Here is a 22,198-nt window from a genome sequence, read left to right as displayed (position 1 = left end):
TGTGTGTGTGTGTGTGTATATATATATATAGACACTGGAAACACCCCCGCCGTGCACGAGAGACAAACGCCATCCTTCAACGCACATTCTGTTAACAGCCTCTGACAGCAGGCGTCTCAGATTAATCAGGCACCACAGTAATTTGTAGTCGTTTATTTGTCAATAAAAAGCAGTGTTCACTCCAGTAAGCGACAAAAGAAAACAGGTTAAATCAGACAAATGTGTGTCATGTGCACCTAAGAGAAATATTTGACTAGCAAAACAAAAGTGGAGAGGAGGGGGTGTTTATGCCGGTGATGACCCTGGGGGGGGCTCTGCAGTTACCACAGGCTCAGGTGAAATAATAGGGCTTCTTTACATTGATGCCGTACTCGGACAGAGCTGGGCTCAGGTCTTCCATCGTCAGGGTGTACTTCTTGTCCTGCAGAAGGACAAAAGTAAACAAACAAATACATACATGCATGTATAAATGGCTAAATGCCACTGGGGCAAACGCTGATGCATTGGTCACCAGTACTGGGAGTTCTGGATGTTACAGTCACTCATCACGCATGTCTTGAGGACTGGGAAATTCTGACCCAGCTGACTACAGAGCCTGAATTTGACACTAAGGGCTGTTTTTGGCTTCTCACAAACGTGGCAGTGCGCTAAGTGCGAGTGGCGAATTGCGACATACATTTTTGTTAGAAGGTCTGGCCTTGGATGCCGTGTGGGGGGGGGGGGGGGAGGGGGAGGCGCTGGCGCGACCAGGCAACACCCAAAACAAATTACAATGCAGAGGCTCTGCTCAGTGACGCAAGCAAATCTCCATCATGTATCGACCAGGGAAGAAAGTAGCAGAAAGCAGATCGAACTAAAGATTGTAACCCATTTTCTATTCTCCACAACCAGAATAACAAAAATAGCTAGAAGGATGGTTGACTGACAAAGACTGGAAATACCGGCATTTATACGATTCCTCCATTATAAAAACTCCCAGATCGCTACAAAATAATATCAAATATGTTCGTACCGCAATGCCCTGTGTATGTTTTTGCGTCTGTGATGTTATGTTTTTTGGATATTTAAATTTTATATCAGTTTTACTTTTTGATGTGATTTTATTAGTTTTCATTTTATAGATGTAAATCCATTTAGTTGTTATATAATTTACTTTAGGTTTTACTCATTTTATTTCTAGGGATAGACAGAAAGTTGTAAGAATCTGCTTCCACAAAGTGTTAAGATGCAGGGCCATCGACTGTTTCTATGATTTAAGTGCATTACGCAAGAGGGCCAAAGATAATTCCATCCATCCACCTTCTGAAAATGCTTGTCCTATTCAGGGCTGCGGGGGGTCCGGAGCCAATCCTAGAGACTACACATGCAAGGCAGGGAACAACGCTGGATAGGGCACCAACCCATCGCAGGGCACACACACACACCTATGGGTTATTTGGCAACGCAAAGTAATCAGCATGTTTTTTGACTAGGGGGGTTAGGGTTGGGGGGGGGGGGGGTACCAGGGTGCCTGGAGGAAACCCCATAATGACTCAAAGCCTGGTCCCAGAGGTGGGAGGCAACAGCGCTAACCACTGCATTGCCACGTCACCCCACCAAAAAAAAATATTTTAGCAAAATAGTTTTTAAAAACAGAAACAGCAAGTATTTGATTGGTTTTTATTTTAGTTGGTTTTCGGCTCAATATTAAATTGTAGTTTTAATTTAATTTACGCATCTTATTATATTTCAGTTAATTTGAGTGAAATTGATTATAATCCAGCCTGCTGAACTGCAGAGTTAGCTTTAGTATATATTTTAAAAGCAGACACAAGACATACCTTTGTGATCTGGCTTTCTTTGAGTTTTATTGATTTACCGAAACTTTATTTATTGCTTGTCTACTAATGTATATATTTGTACATTTTATTACTTGCTATGTTCTCTCTTATTTTATACTTTCAATCATCTTCCTTTTAATACCTTATTTCTTTTTCCCACAGAACATTGCATCTCTTTCAAACCCTATTATTTTATCATCATTATTCCGTCCCTAATATTATCCTCCTTTTCATCCCACCATTTATACTTTTATTTGGCAGTTGCTTGTACTTTCTCTCCTCCTTTATCTTTATCATATTATTTTCTAGAAATAAATTTCTCTTTTCCTTCTTATTAAGTCAATCGTAATTTTACTCAATATATTTTAACCTGCCACAGGCGTTTCCTCGTGCAAGTTTGAGATCCACGATGGCGTTTCCTCAGGTCCTGTTGTTACTGTCGTGTCTATTCTTTTATTATTTAAATATCTATTTATTTCCTTACTTATTTATAATTGTCTTTCGTGTCTTTTGTTCCTTTATTTTACATAGTTTCGGTAAAGGTGATAGTAGGGGTGGGTCGACATTGTTTTTATTATGTAAAGCACTTTGCGTAACATTGCGTTTGTAGGAAAAGTGCTATATAACGTCTGATGGGTAGTAAAATTCTTATTTACACACTATGAATGTGAGTTTTAAGAGCAGATTTGCTCTACAGCACCAGACCACGCCTGATATCAAAGTACATGATTGTCTGGCGCATCAGTACTAGAAGCAAGAACATTCAGGATTGCTGACAGGCCGGCACTGCGTTTTCGCATGAAGTAATAACCAGTCCTACTGTCTGATCTCACAACCCCCATTACATTCAAGCAAACAGAAGTGAAAACCATCTAAGCTTCCAGTAACCGGTCAGGAGACCCAAACCTTCTGAGTGGAGACTCCTCTGGACCAGGGCTGATGTGGGAAGTCATGCACTTTAGTTATATATTATTACTGCTAATATGCTGTTGCACCACTTCTGCAAGTTTTGCTCCTGGCCTTTCTCCCTTAATACCAATTCATACTTCACTTTTCTGTGGGCACTTTCAGTTGCAGATGAGGGGATGCAAGGCAAATTTCATCATCGGGGGTTGGCTGTTGACGAATGCAGTCGGTGTGCAATGTAACCCAGATTGTTATGTCTAACGGAAACCTTGCACATCTGCGCGCATCGACCGCGCATGTGCAAGATACTTGATTAGGTACTTCCAGTAGGTGGCAGTGTGTTTTTTCACAGATCCGAGGTAACAGACAAAACAGTGGAGGAAGAATAGTTAGTAGTCGTTAGGGTGAGCAGCTGTATGAAGAGGGTTAGAGGTATTTTTCATTACTGTCCAGACATTATACTGAAGTACATGTTATTTTAAAAGCAGCACTATTTCGGTGTTTTGAATCCTTAAAATTTTCCGAGCGGGTCGGGGGGGGGGGGGGGGGGGGGGGCTGCGACTTAAGGATTTCAAAACAATGTGGAACACCTTATTACCATAACGCTGCCCAAGCCATGACTAGTAACTTTAAAACTGTTTATAGAAGTTTACCCGTTTCACTACACTGCTTGTAGTTGTGTACATCTGCCCTCTCCTGGTCTGGTGGAATATCACAGTTGTATGCATGCACTGACCGCAACCATCCACATCAGCAGCAAAATGTAGCCTGGACACAAACTGTTGCGCGGATGACTGTCCCCAGCCTGAAAGCGCATGCGGAAAAGGTAAAGTATGAACTAGGCTTTACTTGTATTGGGTGATCTCCAGACCTGTGACCTTTGACATGGACTGACAGGTTGTTTAACAAAAGGCACAAAAGCCACCTTCATCTATACCATCAGAAGTGATACTGACTGATTAGACCTGACTTTGACCAATGAGTTTTAACCCCAAAAGATCCAGCCACTCATACACATGCAGCCGTGCTGCATAATAGCCCATTAATTATGTGGGAGCTATAATTACCATTTAAACTGTATTAAATCAAGTCAAAAAAGGACAGAACTGAATTCATACCGCTAAGAAATCACATTCATAGAAATTAAATAACTTTTTAAAGCAGACCCACCCAAGGTAAACAGTTCAGGTTCAGAAAGTAAAATTCCAGATCAAGATTTTGTTTCAACCAATCAAATAAGTATAGAGTCACAGTCACAGAGCACTCAGGTCAATCAGGTTGGCTGATACAAAATCTTGGTCTGCATTTTTACTTCCTGGGCATGAACTATTTCTCTCTGAAACCCACCAATCCTGAACAAAAATATTTCAATATCACACAGCTGTGACACTGTGGGTACTTTTTTTTACCATCACAGAAATTTCTCAGGAATAAAAGTAAAAGTACCTAAAAGTAAAAGAGCCAGCTGAAGAGTTTACTGACTGAGTTTATACCACAGGGACTAGCGAAATGAGTAATGGGATGCCGACTCACCTTGGTTTTGTTCCTGGAACTGCCTGATGCAGTACCTTTCATTTTGCAGTGCTGCAGGGCATCATTGGCGATGTCAGAGATGAACTTCTGCGCTGCCAGGGAGATCAGACGAATTCTAGGGGTAGAGAGATGCTGGAAGGTCTTACACCAGCACACACAGCAGTGCACAAGAAGCATAGGCCAAGCACAGCAAATGGACCAGCATGTAAAGAGACAAACAAACCAACCAACACGGCAGTAAACAATCCAAACAAATGGGGCAGGCTGTGAATCTAGGAACAAAAAGGACCATTACAGGGAAAGGTTAACCTCTTACATTCGGGGATCTGATGCTTCAAAGCCAGCACGGTTCAGGTAATAGCCAGTCACTGCGTCTGGAATCTGGTCAAGGACGACACAAAATCTACATCAAGAGGGGGAAGCTTTTACAGATAGAAGTGATGATGGCCGAGCATCCTACCGTGGGCGTGTAGTCCTCCAGCTGCATGAGGAAATCCGCCAGTGGCGTCGTGGAAACCACCGGCTTCACATCGCCGTTAGTGATGCCAGCTGGAAGGTACACCCCGTTAGAGACGGAGGCGTCCGACGATGGGGGAGCAGCGGCGGCGGACGCCGGTACTGCAGCAGGATGTGAATTTAAATATACAGACAGAACGTATACAAGAATTTTTCAAGTGTCATTACCTGTTGAGTGTTTTCATAAATGGTGTAGTACAGCACGATACCCGGAGATCCGATACGATCAGCGCAAATACGGGCAGAAAATACAAAATTACCCAACTTAGTTCAGTTGGCTCGCGTGAGACTTTCAATCCGAGACAAGTCCGCACACACATGCACACGCATTTACATGTATGCAACGGTTTCATTACCTTATAAATAGTCTGTAGGCTTTGCAAACTACCAACGCTTTTTGTTGTACCTAATTTTAGGTTTACAATGGAATAATATAGATTTGCCGTAAGATTTCTTGCATGAGTCTGAAAGCGTGAGTGTCACGGCAGACGCGTGAGAGCTGGTCATCCTGAATTCCCTATTCCGACAACTGCACTTCAATCATAACGTGAGGTTTAAAATCAGGAAAATAAACGCTAAATGTTATGCAAACAGCTGTAAATACACCACTGCGCTGCTCTTTTTAAGTATTAAGTAGCAGATGTACACGGTCTGACTGCGCAGTCCCGGTCACTCCGGCTCCACTCACCGTTACCGGCAGCCAAGACTACGTTGGTTGCGGCGCTGTTATTCATCACAGCGCTGCTGGTGGTGTTGGTGCTGCTGCTGGAGGCCGAGGTGGAGGATGCGCCTCCGGCTGCGACTGCCTGCGAGGCATCAACGTTCATTTTCCGTCAAAGCGCCCGCCTAGCCTGGGAAAGACGGGGGACGGCCTTGTATATGTTTACAAGAGGTTACAGTTGGCGTCTCTGTTTGTTAATCGTCTGGTAACAATCCCCAAGTTATGCATAAGATAAAAAATACAACAAAAGCGTCATAACTCGCGTATACAATCACGAACTGCAACAGCCTCCGTTTTCGTCAATGTGACTTCCGGGTGTTACGTGAATTAACCTCCGTCAGGACTTCTGCCTCATTATTTTGATTCCGAGCAATCGATGTAACTGTTTTATCTGTGTAGAAAGTCTCTCCTTTTTTCAGATGATGAATACTTATTTTAACTGCCACCACAGCCCCGTCCAATGTGTACTCCTGATTTGTTCCTTATGCTGTATGGGATATTGATATGTCAGGGTTGCCAACTCTCACGCATCTGGCGTGACACTGACGGTTTCTACTCAAGGTCACGCAAGAAGTCTTACGGCAAATCTTATATTATTCCATTATAAACCCCAAATTAGCTACAACAAAAGCGGTGTAATTACAAGCCCTACATATAAATAATAAAACTTCTACATACATGTAAATGTCTGGGCAGACGTGTCTAATTGAAAATCTCACACCAGCTATCCGATCGAAGTTGGCAACCGTAATATATGCTGCGGTCGGAAGATGGATGGATTAAAACACATAACATTATAATTAACGGATTAGCACCCAAATGAATAAAATATAAAACACGTTATTGTATGTATTTTATTTATTGCCACAAGAATAATCGAGCTTTGTGTTAGAAACTTAAAAAATATATGGGGTCATTTATTCGTATTAAAATACAAAACCCCACAGAACTATGCATGACCGTACACCGTACACAACATACACCGAAGAGAATTGCTGCAAAGTCAGAAATTCAGCAAACGTGGAAACACACAATAACATCCAATTAATTTATAAAACCAAGCAAAACGTACTTTTTAAAGTCAAAATGTGCGGTGTGAAGGTTCATCATTTAGTCACCAGAGAGGGCATCCATTGAGGTTACCAAGCCCTGTGGCAAATATCATTTCAGTATTTGACATATACAGTATGGTATAACAAGTATTATCCATGCTTTTCACTTTGACTACATCTTCACGGAGGGTAACATGAGATGTCAAGAAATGAAGAGTTTATACATGCAGTGTAAGCCCCCAAAACTCCCTACTTATCCCCCCCATGTTTGTGTCTATGAATTTCCCCATTCAATTCCTCTTAATCCAGAGATACACTCCCCCGTAAATTTGGCACAGTTTTTCAGTGTAGCAATGGACACACATTAACAATAAACTAGAATCACAATTATTACAACAAGGGAAGCATTGTTATACCCTGGTGACCAGCCATCAGAACATTTAAACCCAGAAACATTAGCTCAGTGTATTGTTTAATATCCTCTGTGACATGGCATAGTTGTGTTCTCAATTAGACATAACACATTTTCCCTACCATCATATTGGCTCTGACTCCACTGTATGGCATGTAAAGTTATGCAGCTCATTTCCAAGTCTGACCATGACATTAAACTTCACATCTCCACAAGATAGGATGGAGTCACTCTGTCATAGTCAGCAGTATTACATAATAATCTCAATTAGGACATTTACAGGTACATGCAGAAAGACATGCAGGAAAAAAACAGGACATATAGAAGCAGACACTCTAAAAAAACTATTTTTTTATTCTAGTGAAAAAATAGTTTTATTTAATCAAAGTTTAACAGGTGTTACAGTTCATGTTATTTTTCACTCCGTTCTGTCAATGGCCCATTACTTGCTTGATATCATTTGGTTACCCGATGGCTCAATAGGAATCCTCAGTGTTTAAGGCTCAAGGTGAAGTCTGTTATTGTATTTTAAAAGCGACTGCTTTGCTTAAACCCAGCAAAATAACACCAAGGATTTCGATGCTGAAAGTGACGTACTCAATAACAAGCTATATAACAAAGATAATTTTCAAAGGAAATGCCCTCACACAAAGAAACAATCAGTGGCCAGCACTTCTGTAGGCAACTACAGAGGCATTTTACATCCAAACCGATATCGAGCAGTGAAGAACATGCTTGATGCTAATTACAATAAATGAGAAAATACTATAGAAACGTTACAGTCAAAGTTGGAGCAGGATCTGAAAATACGCCCCCTGCGAGGGAGGGAAGGTAACCCCACCACTGAGGGACTGCTGAAATGTGGTTCATTAGCAAGTGTCAGGCAGTCGGTGAGAATAGTGCATAGGGAGTAGAGATCACCCGGGCTGAAAGGAAAATGGCGCCAGTGTGGGTAAACGCAGGAAGTTATAACACCAGCATCAGACCAAAAGCCAACAAAAACAAACCCTTAACAGGCAGAGGAACAGAGATGGAATTGGGCACAGCACAGCTTCAGGGCATTTGCATTGGTGATTTACATATTGTAAACAAGTCTACAGTATATTTTTACGAACAACACGTGCCAACACTCCCCATGGAGCATTGTGGAGGTCTGTGCAGCTACGGCCGCGTGCCCCTGCCTCACAAGCTGGCAGATACGCTGGACTTCCCTGGAGTGCATCCTGATATGAGTAGTCTGACTGAAGGCAGCTGAAGCAGCTGCAGGAGCTGAGATTTGGTTACGGAACACAAACAGGAAGTGGGGAAACAAAGTCATCACCACCACCACCACCAGGGGGCATGCAGAGACCAGGCTAGCAGTGGGACGACAAAGCAGTTTGTTTTTATTCATACAGAAATACTTTGGAACTGTGGATGTTGGGTCACAGCAGGGCCCCAGAGAATCAGGTGTGGGGGGGGGGGCGCATGGGGGAGGCCCAGCGATGGAGGAGAGGCTGGCCCCTCATTTGAAGGCCGACTTGAGCTCCTTGAAAGCAGCTTGCCTCTGCTTCTTGTCCTCTGCCTGCTTCTTCTTCTCCTCCTGTTCTTGCCGGATCTCGGCCTCAAACTTGCTGGACTCATTGATGGCCTTAACCTACACGGGTGAAGCGCAAATTGGAAAGTGATGACGATGCGTGCGGCAAACAACGTCATACCAGGACCGGTTTATGAAGATGTGGAGAAGCTTAATATTACGGGATGACAACATTTCAATGATGCCGCAAATAAGCGAGGCACGGTCTAGTTCATGTCAGGGTGGGTGGTCCTCACAGGCCGTAAACTGCTGACCATGCGATTGGTAGAGACAGAGAAAGGCGTAGAAAGAAGATGAAATTCACCTTCAAAGATTAAGTTCAGGCTGACCTGCTGGGCAAAGTTTGCACTTTGGCACCAATTAAATTCAACGCTGTCAGACAGAACATCATGTTAAAAGCAGCCACATGAGGGCTGCTTTTGCGCTCACGGCTTGCATCTGTTAGGAAGGACGTCTGCAGCTTACTTTGGCCTCGAAGAAGGTCTTGGCTCCCTTCACTCCCTCCGTGGACACGTCGATCTCAGACAGCCGGGCCAGGGCGTGCAGCCCGCTGTCCTCCGGAAGCTCTCCTGCTGCAGCTTTCCGGAAGATTAACAGGAACTGTGGAAAAGGGAGGTCCATAGTACTAAATCTCCAGTGTGTCTGTTTCCAGATGACAACCCTCTAAACATCTTAAACATCTTGTCTTCTTACATTCAGGAAGAAATTAAATCCCACTCCTGACAAACTGGCAACTTCATGCACTGAAGAAAATTATGGTCCAGCACTAACTTAAATCCTGCTTATGACACAACAGGAAGAGAGACAGAGATGAAAGAAAAAAATGGAGAGAGTGAGACGGAGGGAGCAGAAACAGGCCTCAGCTCCACACTTCATGAGAAGCTCTCACCTCCTTGAAGTTGAGCTTGTTGTCCAGGTCCTCATCTACTTCCTTGATCATGTTCTTGAGGCCCAGGTGGGTCTGTGGAGCCCCTAGCTTTTCCATCATCAGCTTCAGCTCCATGAGGTCAATGAAGCCATCCTTCCCCGCATCATACCTACAAACAGTTAGAGATTGTTTTTGTTTTGGGGATACAAGTTTGGCAGATGTTCTGTGCAGGTTACAGAGCTAAAGTGCAAACAGCATGTTCATATTTTCGCAAACACCTCTGAGACACAGCTAGTCAATCTCCAACACAAACACTCGGCTTGGTCTTTATGAGGACCCACATTTCACAACCGCTTTACAGTAAATCCCCCCAAAAACGAAGAAAATTGGCAGTTAAAGAAAAGCAGATGGAGAATTTAAGAAACAAAACAACATTGCATGTGTCTGCTGAAGATGTCATGACAATGTCTATCTTTCCAGCTAGCATCACCATGGAGATATGTTTTCAAAATGTGCAGATGGATAAAACCTGTGAACACACAGTGCTGTGCTTGTGCAGGCTGCCACCAGGGGGCGAGGGGGGGGTGGTGGCAAGTCCATGCCAACTCTGACTCAGAGGTACCATAATATTACATAAGTAGCAGGTGGGGAGGATCACGAACAGCTCTGGTGTGAAGTCTGCCTAAGAGGACTCAATACCATGGATGACCAGTAGAGAGCAGCACCAAAACACAGTCCACCGGTATCTCCATTCTATCAGCAAAGGTACACTCCCTTGTCTAATCACATGTATTAAAAATTTCCGAAGTTGCAATATGTAAAAACATCAAAAATCTAGAAATTAATGCTGAACTGAAACTCAGACCATAAAGGCAACTGGAACAGAAAAACCACCACCTACCGACCAATGACAATGTGCTTCAATCTGGACACGCAAAGATTCACAAAGATTCAGAAAAGTGTGGAAAAAAACAAAACACTCCATCAAACCAGTAAATGAGGCCAAATGAGGATTATACATGTTATACCAGTAAATCCATCAGGTATATCTCTTATTTTGAAATCGAATGGAATTTCTCGCATGGAAACAAGGTGACCCTATAAGTGCACCTAATGTCCAGCTCATTAGAACTTTTTATAGATGTTTAATTGTGTGCACACACACCCCAACCCGCACATACACAACAGACATCTTTGTCGATCTTTCATTCTGCTGGCTCTTCCTGTTTGCTTTTGCTGTGCCCATCTTGCATGATATGAATCGCCGTTAAATGCTGCCCCCCACCCAACCCTTCTCCCCCAGTCTTATGCACGAAGTGTCTTCCTGCTACCACAAGTTCAGGAAGCCTGCTTCCATTTTGTAAGCGCTCTCCCCAACTCCCCTGCCCTATAAGCCACTGAAAACTTCACACGTGTCGCCTGAAATCCTCTCCTACACAAAGACACGGAAACATTCTCCACGTCTCGATACTTGGTATGCTTGTCTAGTTCAATTAATTACTCATTCTCAGGTTTCCACTAAATTATTACCTGTGATGTTCAACCTGTTTAAGTTTGACTTTTTGGGCCCAGCACAAGCACGCTGGGCTCACTCTGCTCACCTGAAGACACGTCAAGACAGAGGCAGTCGCAAAAAAGAGGAATCTGTGGAGTGCAGGGCTTCCACACCTCCGAGGGCCTGCTAGGGCCTGCCCCAGTCTTCACCTACCCGGCAAGTTCCGGCATTGCCACAGAAGCCGTGGGGGTGTGGCCGTATGTGCTTGTCTATGTCTAACAGGGCATCTCAGTTTGAACCTCCCTGGGATGCTTGCTTTCGTGTGTCTTCGAGCAGGCATGTACAAGTAGGCTGCCCTAATCGAGTGTGTATATCTAACACAAACCCAGATTAGTATAGTACTGTACAGTATGCGCGAGATCCTATTCTGATAGCCTTAAAAGTAATGATGGATTACATCTCAAACTCAAACTCAAACTCAAACATCTCAAATTTATGATGCAGCATATTGAAATACTGTTGTGATACTCGGTTGTTTCCCGATTGCATAAGACAATCACGTCTGAAATTCCTAGAGCAGCACATGCACAGTCATGCTAGACAGGCAGACCCCCGGGAGGCAGGACCAGACTTCTGCAAGAGATACCTTGCTGCATGTATTTAACGGTGGGGAGTGCTCTTCTGGCAAAGTCTTCTCCTCATCCATCTGGCCAGTGTTTTTAGGGGGCGGGAGGCATATATGAGTGTGCAGGAAATGCTGGGTAAGCACCACGCAACCCAGCAACAGGCAGAGAGGAAGCACCAGCAGTTCTGGTTTCCCTGACCACGAAGGCCTGCTTCCGGCAGGCCCTCAGCTTGAGGGAGCTGTGAAATTAAGCCATATTTGGTATCAGGGTGTTTCTTGACCTGCTTATGCCTTGCCGAGGGCTCTGGGCTGAGTCAGAGGAGTCTTCGGAGTGAAGAGGAAACGATTAACTTCAGCGTGGAAGGAAGATGTTGTGCCACCATCGCAGAGTCATCGGGTCTGAGAGGCTAAAACTTCCAACAGGCACACAGCATCCAAGCCCAAATGCCACCTGTGTGGCTGGGGGCTGTTCAAGGATATACAAGCCATATTGTTTGGGTCAGAAATCAGAGCAGTGCGCCACACAGTGGTGAACAGGGCTACGACAACCAGTCACAGCCTCTAATCGCCTTGAGAAAACCGATTGGCGCAAACTCACCTCAGGACGGGTGGTCTGCTTATGGGTGCATCTCAAATCACACACCCAGCAGGAAAACCATGCCTTTGAACTTGAAGACCATCTGATGCTTATATGACGACACATTTGTACTTTGATGTTACTTTAATTTTTAGCACAAATAATTTTTTTATTATTGTGACTGTAATTGCAGCCAGAAATACAATTACACTGAGTTCTGCATAGCCACTCCAGTGCTGAATCACCTGATCACCAGAGCACTAAGCAGACAGCGAGGAGGCACAGGGGCTGGTCCTCTGTGTCTGATCTGAAGATTTAAGCCACGACTCGGCATGTCTATGGGCCCTAGAGCAAGGTTTTTAACCCCCAGCTCCCTGGGCACTGTTACGGGGGGCTGCCCTTCGCTGTCAAGCTCGCCCTCACCAACAGAAAGCAAGATGGAGAATTTCCGCATGGGGATCAATAAAGTATCATCATCATCATCAAAGATGGAATGCAGGCGTGATGACAGAGCTTAGCCAAGATGGATGCACTGCAGATAGGCTGGTGAGTCCAAACTGTTTCCATTAACATCTTGTTAATATGGTTAATCACTTACTTAGTCACCCTCTTCCCACTTTCACTCAACCATCATGACCCCTCCCAAGCCCCCACCTCCAAAGGGAGAATGATCGTTGCTAGGATACAGCCAACGGCTCTGAGAAAACCTTCCCAGGAGACACGGTTTCAGCCCAGCATGTGAGACAGGCAAGCGGCTGGGGGAGGGGCAGAGGAAACTGGCCACAGGAACATCATGCACGACGACGTCATCGCAGCGCATTCCAGACCCCCCCAGTCACAAGCACATGACACGTGTCTCTCAACCACAGACACCGCCCATCGCTTATGCTCATTTGCACAACTCACAGATTTACTGGCTGCTCCCGGATTGAGCTGCTCATAGAAGCAAGACGAGCTTCCTAAAAATGTACACGCTCTCCTTCACAGGGCAGGCTGACGCACCCTTGCTGTCTTCAGGCAGGGCTTGGTTCCGCTTTCGGGGCTAAACGCCAAAGCTGGCGTTGGGTTCATCGGGACCATCACCATCACAGATCACAGAGATCCAAGCAAAGTAGCAGATACCGCTCTTAAAATTGAGACGAGGGAGCCTTAGGAAATGGGCAGATCGCTACAGATTTCCACAGTCTTTAAGAACTTATGTCATTACATCACTGATCTCTGCTCCAGTGAGAAGATAAAGAAAACATCACATCCACCAAACAGCACACCAGTCCAGATGGGAAACGCTAACAGTCTATTCCTCTTACTTTAGTTTGACGTTAAGTAGACTTCCCAGCAAAGCTCTTCTTAGGATAATAAACACTCTGTGTTTAAGGCCTTGGGAGAGTGAGAGAACCGGTCACATGATTTGATAAACCCTAATCACCAATCATTCAAGGCCGGTTGGATCTCCGAGGCTGCTGTGACCTCTGTCTAACCAACTGAAATATGATAGTAAGTTCTTGGCCAGTAGAAGGCCATCATTCTGACACATGAGCCCCTTCCCCTGTTGCCCACTCGTTGTCCTTCCTGGACTAGTTATGGAAATTCCAATTTCTGGCAGCATGTATCGGTATTACATGCTGACTTGCAGCTGGAGTTCAACCCAGAACAGCTCTGAGAAGTTTCCCAACAATGGCCTCCAGGCTAGCATCGGATCAGCATCCACCAGTGCTTGACATTATATTGCACCTGTGCGCAGGTGCGTGTTGCTGGTGTGGTTCCATAGCTGGACACATGTGGAGAAGCGTGACTGGTAATAACCTCTTAGAAGCACTAGCATCATCAGGTGCCAAGATGTCAAACTTTGTCCATCTTAATCCAAGCGCCAGTAACCTCAATCAAACTCCATAACCTGTCATGCATGGGCATCAAATGTACAAATATTCCATTGGATATCATCACGGACTGAAAGTATTGGGGAGCGTACCTTGGTTGAAAGACAAAGATCTCCTCCGACTGGACAGCACCACTGCTGCCACTGTACAACAATTATGTCCTCTATCATTGGTTGGAATGGCCTTGCTTCACACTCTCGTTGCATAGGGTAATGTCTTCTCCCATTGGTTGGAGTGATCTTGGTGCACACTCTCATTGGATGGTGGATTTTCTCTATTCATTAAAGCCCATTCCAGATGGTAGTGAAAGCCAAACTGCCATTCCTTCATTTTCTATGATTCAGCTGCTCTCTCAGCTGAGAAGGGCCCCCACACCCCCACGCCCCCACAACCCCCACACCCCCGCCCATCACAGTGACACTTCACTGTAAACTCCCCCAACCTCAAACACCAGAAGATGAAGTGAAGATTTCTACCAAGCAGTGAGAGTTTTTATTTGGGGGATTTTGACTTGTAGGAAGACCATGATGAAACGCACGCACTCACACACGCACGCACGCACGCACGCACTCACACACGCATGCACGCACGCACGCACTCACACACGCATACACATGCACACACACACACACACACACACACACACACCTTTTTGTTCACTTATTGCCACAGTTACAGTCACCTCCCAGTAAGCATTCCGAAATTTATCGCTCCAACACATAACCCCTCGGGGTGGGGCTGCGATAAACCTGGCATTTAGGAGAGTTTTGCAGTTCCCACCACACTCCCTCCTCTCTGGCTGTTATGCCACCCCCCCCCCCCCCCCCCCCCCCCATGACCTTTAGGCTCCTTTTATTGGCTGAATCCCACCAAGATATGTACAGTGAACACAATGGCACCTTTGATCTGACGAGAACCAGAGGTGCCTGCAATCCATCCAGCTCCACGGAGGGGGCCAGTCTGCCCCCCCCCCCCCCGGTTAACCACCACATGGGAGTCCTCCTTTCCTGTGTCTCCGCACGCTAACACCTGTTCTGCTGATCACCTGAGACATGACGCCCCCTCAGCTATTAAAGCTATTAAGCTATTAAACCTCCACTAAAGCCAACAATACTAAGACACTAAAGCGTACTTTCAAGGCGAGAGATAAAGCTTTTCTGGAAAAAAATAAAGCCTTGGGTGAGAGACACAGAGAAACCTCATTGGGTAAGCAGATCTTAAACTTACAGACCCTTAAACTTACAGTGCTTATCAGAGGTTCTACACTGAACCATGTGATAACACTACTTGCAATTAATGTTTAACTGCCGTCTGTATTTTCAGGGATCAGCCCTGGCTTTGGTACACCCACGGCCACCTGCAGCTACCTCTGATTTTTGCCAGCTGGTTGTGTGCTGTAATTCCTGCCTGGGAAAAGGGACGATGTGGACACATTGATACAGACAGTCCTATATAGACAGACAGTCCTATATAGACAGACAGTCCTATATAGACAGACAGTCCTATGTAAACCACATTTCTCTATCAATCACAGGTAAATGGAGGTTTGGCCCACAGAAGAGTCAGAAACTGCCGGCTCCAGACCTGCCCATTCTGCAAGATCAATGAGGAACTAAGTGCTGCAGGTTCCGCTTGCCGAGAAGGAAGAAGCAGCCCGTAGCTTCAGCCTTGTTGGCATTTACTTATCGCTGAAACTCTAGACGCAAACGGCGGGAAGGTAAACTGATGAGACACCAGCAACGCGGACCGTTGAGTCCAGCGTGCCGCGAGTGTGAGTCACGGGCCAACTGTACCAGATTAGTGCAATGGCCGGCCTGGGAAGCAGGCCAAGGAGGAAGAACGAGCGGTTCTGTTTCAACACTCTGGGAGAGCAGAAGTTTAAAGGAAGATAATGATCATCACTTACTGCCATACTGTCAGTGGCACTGCTTCAGTTAAAGGAGCTGTCTGCTGTTTGTGCAGATTCAGCCCAAGTGGGCAGATCAGACTGTAAATTCATGGTGATCCCCCCCACCCCCGTAACGCATAACTTCACAAAGGAGCAGATAGCAGATGGGGGGGGGGGGGGGGGGGGGCTGCAGTCCGCATAGCCTGGGGTACATTCTTTTCACGGTGTGGTTGTGTGCTTTGAGCAGTTTCCCCACTCAACTAGCAAGACGAGTGGTTTCACCCACACGACGTTTCTCAACGCTGCCCTCGAAGCGGCCAGGCAGGGGCCAGGCGGGGGCCAGGCGGGGCCCCCCACCTTGGTTCACAAAGGCCTCAGCTGCAGCCATGACCTCAGGCTGTTTCTGAGGGTCCTTCTAACCGAGATCTCCTATCAGGCCAACAATCAAGTATCACCCCCCCAGGGCAGCTGGGACGGTCGCTTTGGAATAACCTGTATTTCTGAATGGCTCGCCCAAGGGTAACAGTTTTCACTTGAAGATTTCTGTAGAAGTCTCACTTCCACAAAGTGGGAGAGAAACATGCCAAGGAATGAACTTCCGGCACAACGGTGTGGCTCCATAAATAGAAAGATATTTTTCATTTCCTGCCCCCCCAGTTTTTCGTCGCTGAAGTGGCTTCTGGGAATTCTTTGTGAAGCTGACTGAGCAAAAGAAATCTGTACCGACAGATGAAAGTTGAATTTGCAGATCATTTGTGTGTCTAAACTGTCCACATCCTTGTACTCTCAGGTCTGTCTCACTATAAAGATCATCTACTATATTCAGGCCCTCGTGGTAACACCACCATTAACCCACCCCCATCTTCTCTCGTGATTTCCGACCCTACCCCCTCCTAACAGTTGCCCCATGCTAAACTTGGGGTGCTTGGATCACTTCTGGTTAATCCAGCTGGTTTGGAAGAGGCTGCGGTAACTCAGAAGAACTTCCTGATGCTTTTCAACCCAGAAATCTCAAAGATCTATCTCAAAGGCTTTGGGGGAGGGGGATCATGTTAACTACAAGCATTTCCATTAGAAGAGGAAACAGTACATACAGTAACTGATACGCAATTCGTATGCGTTCACCTTTAAAAACGAAACGTGCGGCAATCGATTGTGGTAACAGTGTAAATGTACTTATTTTAAGTGTTTTTGCTGCTGAAAACAGAATATAATGCATTTTAATATTTATGTCCTAACTCTACTTCAATTGCGGTATTCAGGTTAAAATGCAAGGTATTTTCTTGTGACAACAGCGCAAATGCATAAAAATAAGTAAGCATTTGCGCTTTTACAAACATCTGTATTTGTCGATAGTCGCACGTATCGTTTTTAAAGGTGAAAATTGTACTTGCGTACAACTTATGTCCATCCCTGAACATGAACTTTTTAACTGAGTGTAGTTAAGCATTAAAACAGCTTTGTTTCTGTATCTTAGTAACTACGTAAGAGTCAGTAACCGGTATTGTTAATGTTTACATATCCGTCATATGGCGTCTTACAAATTTAACCTTTAAAAGGACATTATGGGCGTCTGCGCTCCTTTATGTCCCCGGTCCCCGAGAAACGCATGTGTCGACACGTTTAGCGGAAAACGCATCTCCAGCTGCACAAATCTTATATTAAAAAAAAAAACCCAAACCGGCGCCAACATGCTGCTCCTTCCAGGCTGGACGGAGAAAATCCGCACAAAATGTCAAAAATCACCAAGCACCTGTCACATCACCCCCGCCCCCCCCGTGCGAAAGGATCAAAGGTACTACGTCTGATCCCGATTACTGAGTCAAATGGATGAATTGGAGCCCATAAACCGGAATAACACGACAAATAAGGATCCTTTTAGGCTGCTGTACAAACCCTGATGCGAGTGTTGGGGTCTAACAGCCGAACCGCTTAATCAGGCGGCCGGATCCGTCACTGAACTTGACAGCTTGTCTTACACTATTCGCGTTATTCCAGACATTCAACCCACAGGCGGCGTTTCAAACTGCACATTTTAACTTAAGAATGAGCCTTTTAAGGCACTGTATATAAATCTTATGACTTAAACAGTAATTCAAAAATGAATGCACGAAGTTGCGCGGTTATGGGGAGGGTGGGTCCAGTACTTCACAATTACATACTAAGACAAATATTATAAGTAACGCGTCTTCTACACGTGTCACCCCAGGCAGGGACTCACTGCTTGAACATTTTCTCCATGTCTTTGATCTGTTTCCTTGAGAACTCCTTGAACTCGGTGTAAGGGTTGAACACCTTGCTGCTGGGCTGCTGGTGCTCCCCGATCCCTTCGTTCAGCTCCCCGCGCCGGAGCAGTTTGGCCCCCAGTTCCGAGTCGGCGTTCGCCGTGGTGGGCTTCTCATCCCCTCCGTCCTCATGGCCACAGCCCACGGCCACCGGGTGCTCCACGCCGTCCTCGATGTTCAGGCGCCGGGAAAGTTTGGATGCCAGTTCGTCGGAAGCCATGGTTTTTTTAAAACCGAATCAACGAACAGATAAAACACCGCGAAGGTGCGTCTAAGGTCTGCTGGAGTGCAGTTAAGTGATGCGCGAAATACCAAAACTGAAACACGCCACGAGCTGGAAAAACCCCTTTTGGAGTCTTACGTTCGTGCTGGATTCCCCTCGTCAGCCAGAGTGATCGAGAGGGCTTCCTCCTTAGAGAAGCGGCAGCAGTTGCAGCCCAAAGGCGCCTCACCTCCTCGGAACTCACCTCTCCTGTATGCAGCCACGCCTCTTAAGGACGCGAATGGTTTCAGGGCAGAAAAGCGCTGCACAGCGTGCAATCCCCCCCCAAAGGACACCGGGCAGCGTGGGACGTCCGAACATCCGCGGACCGGGTCAATAAAATAAAGTGTATAAATTTTGAAATATTTGCAATAATTCAAATTTTAAAAGTAAATTAGCGAATTCAGAAAATCCTAAAGATCCCACATTTCTAAAAATACAGTTCTAAAGAATTAGAATTTAAACATAAAAACAAACCACTTGGGTGTGCCATTTATTATTCAAAATGCATATTACTGTATATAGAAATGCCGCATAGAAATACACTGATATGGATAGCAAAATTCATTTGTTCTCATAGCATTCAGCTAACACGCCAAAGTTGTCAGATTACGGGGGTAAATCTGAAAGGCGACCCCCTGTGGAAGAGGCTGATATTACAGCGCCCGTTTAGCAGGAGAAGCTTGTTAGATTCGTTCAAGATTGTTAGATCAATTCTATAAACATCTTATTAAGATCCATTTTACTGTAAAACGTTAGAGGATTTCAAATTAATCCCCATTCGGCCATTTTGTTTAACATGTTAAGGAGTTTGTATCTGAACCTTGGGTTCTATCCATCTTTTCCTATCCAGCCATGACCGAGATCTTACTGCGGAACACGAAGGTGGTAGGACAGAATCCAAACTGGATATCAGTTAATCCACTGTAAGTGAAGTGTGAATATCAAACTGCTTGTAGGTTAAAATACGCCACTGTATGAATCTGTGTAATTTCCCCCTCCTCATCGGCTTCGATTACGTTACACATAGACGTTGACTGGAGATGCAAACAATGTGCTACAGCAAGCATTTCTGTGCTGCATTATTTGCAGACAAGGCTACTCTGTAGGGATTCAGTCATGAGTAACACCGTTTGTTTGGAATCTGCTGATGGGTTAATGCTTTCAAGAGCTGGCAGACTCTCAGACAGTCAAACTGAGACTAACATAACAAGCAGGCATTAAAGTCAATAAAGTTAATAACTTAAGGCTTGCTCTTGGCCATTCACTGTACTGACATCACTCTTTCTCAAAGGTTCTTGGGATTTTGGCTCAGAGAGCCTTGAGGTGCTTCTCTTGCTCACGAGACATTACTGGGAGATTCATTGTGGCTTATAGTAACACTGGAAGCGGCTTCATCTGGTTCATGTGCTTCTTACGCATGCGTGTGGCAACCCAACCCACCTCACTGTCTTTTCTCTCACAGACTCTAGGCTACCTGTCCCGCTACCATATATGGTAGTAGAGAGCTGGGAGGAAGTTCACTGCAGCCACTTCCTGTTCCTTGGCTAAGTAAACTCTGTCATTATTGCGAGGGAGAAAAAGACAAATAAAGGGCACTCTGGTCTGGGGGTGGGGTGGCGAGACGGGCAGACAGAGAAACACAACATCCATTAAGTATGTATGAGAAAATGAATAGCATATCTGGGAGGTTTTAAATGTGAAGACATATTTCCCTATTCACATTTTGGCTTTGGTGTGGCGGTAGATAAGCTAATTAGTGAGTCTCTAATGGCGTCATGTACAAAACAAAAAAAAACTACTGTTCGCCAAGTTAAATATCAATGTGTTGAAGTTTTTATCTGCACAACAATGCAATATAAGTGTTTTTTCCCTACCAGAAATCCAGAGCCAGACTTAAAATGCTCAGTTAGCCATGCCACCTGCAGGTCAGACCAGGTAATCCATCTGAAGCTAAGCAGGTTTGGACCTGACCAGTACTTGGTTTGGAGACCAACTGGGAAAGCTGGGATGCTGCTGGAAGAGATGTTGGTGTGACCAACAGGTTAACCCATCCTGTGGTCAGTGTGGATCCCAGTGCCCCAGTGCAGTGATGGAGGCACTGTGTTGTAAAGGTAGTAATGTCCTTCAGATGAGACATAAACCTGAGGTCCTGACTCTCTCAGGTCATAAAAGATGTCTGGGCATCTGTGTGGAAGAGTAGGGGTGGTACCATGACGTCCTGGCTAAACTGCCCACTGTAGCCTTTTCAGATCTGCCCCCCTAATTATCCCCTAAATCTAACTGGTGAATTCTCTCCTGCCCCTTCACCACCTTAGCTACTGTGTGGGGGGGTGTAGTGGTGCAGAATGGCTGGCATCACATCAGCCAGGTGGGGGCGACACAGTGGTGGACACTGAAGTGCTTCTTATTTGGTTCTGTAAGGTACTTTGGATATCTTGAAAAGTGCTATATAAATGTAACATTCATTTAGTTACTCTCTTAAAATTTTTTCATTATTCTGCTTGGGTGAAGGTCTCCTCACCAGCATAGAAAAGTTAACAGTCTTGAACTAACACTAGCAGTGTTTATATGAACTCGATTATTTCCTCTATGGATGGTCCACACATTAAAAGGGCACTGGTGAAACAGGTCAGACGTGCAGAATTTTCAGGATTTCTCGTAATTCTTTTTAAGGTGACATGGGAATCCTTAAACAAGTCAAGGATTATGGATGATTGTGAAGCTCACTGGTCTGAGAAACAGCAGAGCTATTCAGGAAAAGATGTGCCTCATCGGGGAAGAGAACTAATTGCATAAAGTTCCTTTAACCCCGTATTACAGATTTCCCAGTTCAGACACACCTACTAAACCTGTCATTTAGCTGGTGAGCTCAACAAGGTGTGTTTGAGCAGGGAAATCTGCAACTTGTATTGCAGCAGATCCCTGTCTTATGAGAATCCAGTTGGTCTAAATAATTTTGCCGTTATAATACTGACATTTTATAACACTGAATGGTTCCAAAAGAATAACCATTTTTAAAAATCTCATCTTTGTAATATGTAGCGTTTTAACAAAGAAGTTTTTGAACTGTAGGTGTCAGAGACCCTGATGGTCCTCAAGGCACCACAGTCGACGACAAACCCTCTGCTTCATCATCTTGTCTGAAGGCGACTCGAATTGACACTCCTTCCAACCTACTAAGAGGCAGAAGACTCCCATCTGAAGTGGCTGTTCTTGGAGTAAAATTAAAAAGGCATCACTGTCTCACACACTGGGAAACGTGTGCAGTACGTCTATGGGCCACACACTCTTGCTGCTGTTTTACTGGGCACATGCAGCGCTTTCTGGGGCGGCAGAGGAGTCTTATTCGATCTCACCTTGGATGCGTTTTGGCAGGTTGGTGCCATGTGAAAACCTGAGTGTTAGTCTGTGTGCTTCTGCAGTGATTCTGTGTGCTTCTGCAGTGATTCTGTGTGCTTCTGCAGTGCTCCTTCTGAGATGCCTGAGGACCGCCTCTCACGCATAGGCCCCAGCTTTGGGCCTCAACCCCAAACTTAGCCGTCACCTTCCACTAAAACCCAGAAACCAGACAGAATACAAGCAAACTTCTAGGAACGTTCCACAAAGTGGTATCTCGACAGCTATGATGTCATTTCCTCCAGCAAATGAGCGCTGTTGCAGATCTCCATAATGTAAGACAGCCATGGGGAATAAAATGCCATTACTTCAAGGCTGTCAGACTCGTGTTGAAACTTAGCGCTGGATGATACATCCAGAATAGTCCCTGAAGTTTGTCTCCCTGA

The 22,198-nt window shown here is 45.2% G+C and overlaps 2 protein-coding genes across 2 annotated transcripts; both read right to left on the bottom strand.

Moving 5' to 3' along the window:
- Positions 1 to 138: 138 nt before the first annotated feature.
- Positions 139 to 5,834, bottom strand: taf10 (TAF10 RNA polymerase II, TATA box binding protein (TBP)-associated factor). The gene is made up of 5 exons (XM_049023626.1): positions 5,464 to 5,834; positions 4,720 to 4,877; positions 4,576 to 4,640; positions 4,260 to 4,374; positions 139 to 421 (listed from the first exon to the last, which is right to left on the bottom strand). The coding sequence occupies exons 1-5, from the start codon at positions 5,600 to 5,602 to the stop codon at positions 332 to 334; spliced, it is 567 nt and encodes a 188-aa protein (XP_048879583.1). The 5' UTR covers positions 5,603 to 5,834; the 3' UTR covers positions 139 to 331.
- A 686-nt stretch (positions 5,835 to 6,520) lies between these two features.
- efhd2 (EF-hand domain family, member D2) lies at positions 6,521 to 18,628 on the bottom strand. The gene is made up of 4 exons (XM_049022820.1): positions 18,088 to 18,628; positions 9,426 to 9,573; positions 9,002 to 9,136; positions 6,521 to 8,596 (listed from the first exon to the last, which is right to left on the bottom strand). The coding sequence occupies exons 1-4, from the start codon at positions 18,369 to 18,371 to the stop codon at positions 8,465 to 8,467; spliced, it is 699 nt and encodes a 232-aa protein (XP_048878777.1). The 5' UTR covers positions 18,372 to 18,628; the 3' UTR covers positions 6,521 to 8,464.
- Between the last annotated feature and the right edge of the window lie 3,570 nt (positions 18,629 to 22,198).

The sequence above is a fragment of the Brienomyrus brachyistius genome, chromosome 8 (assembly GCF_023856365.1).
Source record: "Brienomyrus brachyistius isolate T26 chromosome 8, BBRACH_0.4, whole genome shotgun sequence".
Lineage (NCBI taxonomy): Eukaryota > Metazoa > Chordata > Actinopteri > Osteoglossiformes > Mormyridae > Brienomyrus > Brienomyrus brachyistius.
Note: the sequence above shows the minus strand (reverse complement) of the source record. Positions and strands in the feature narration are given on the sequence as shown.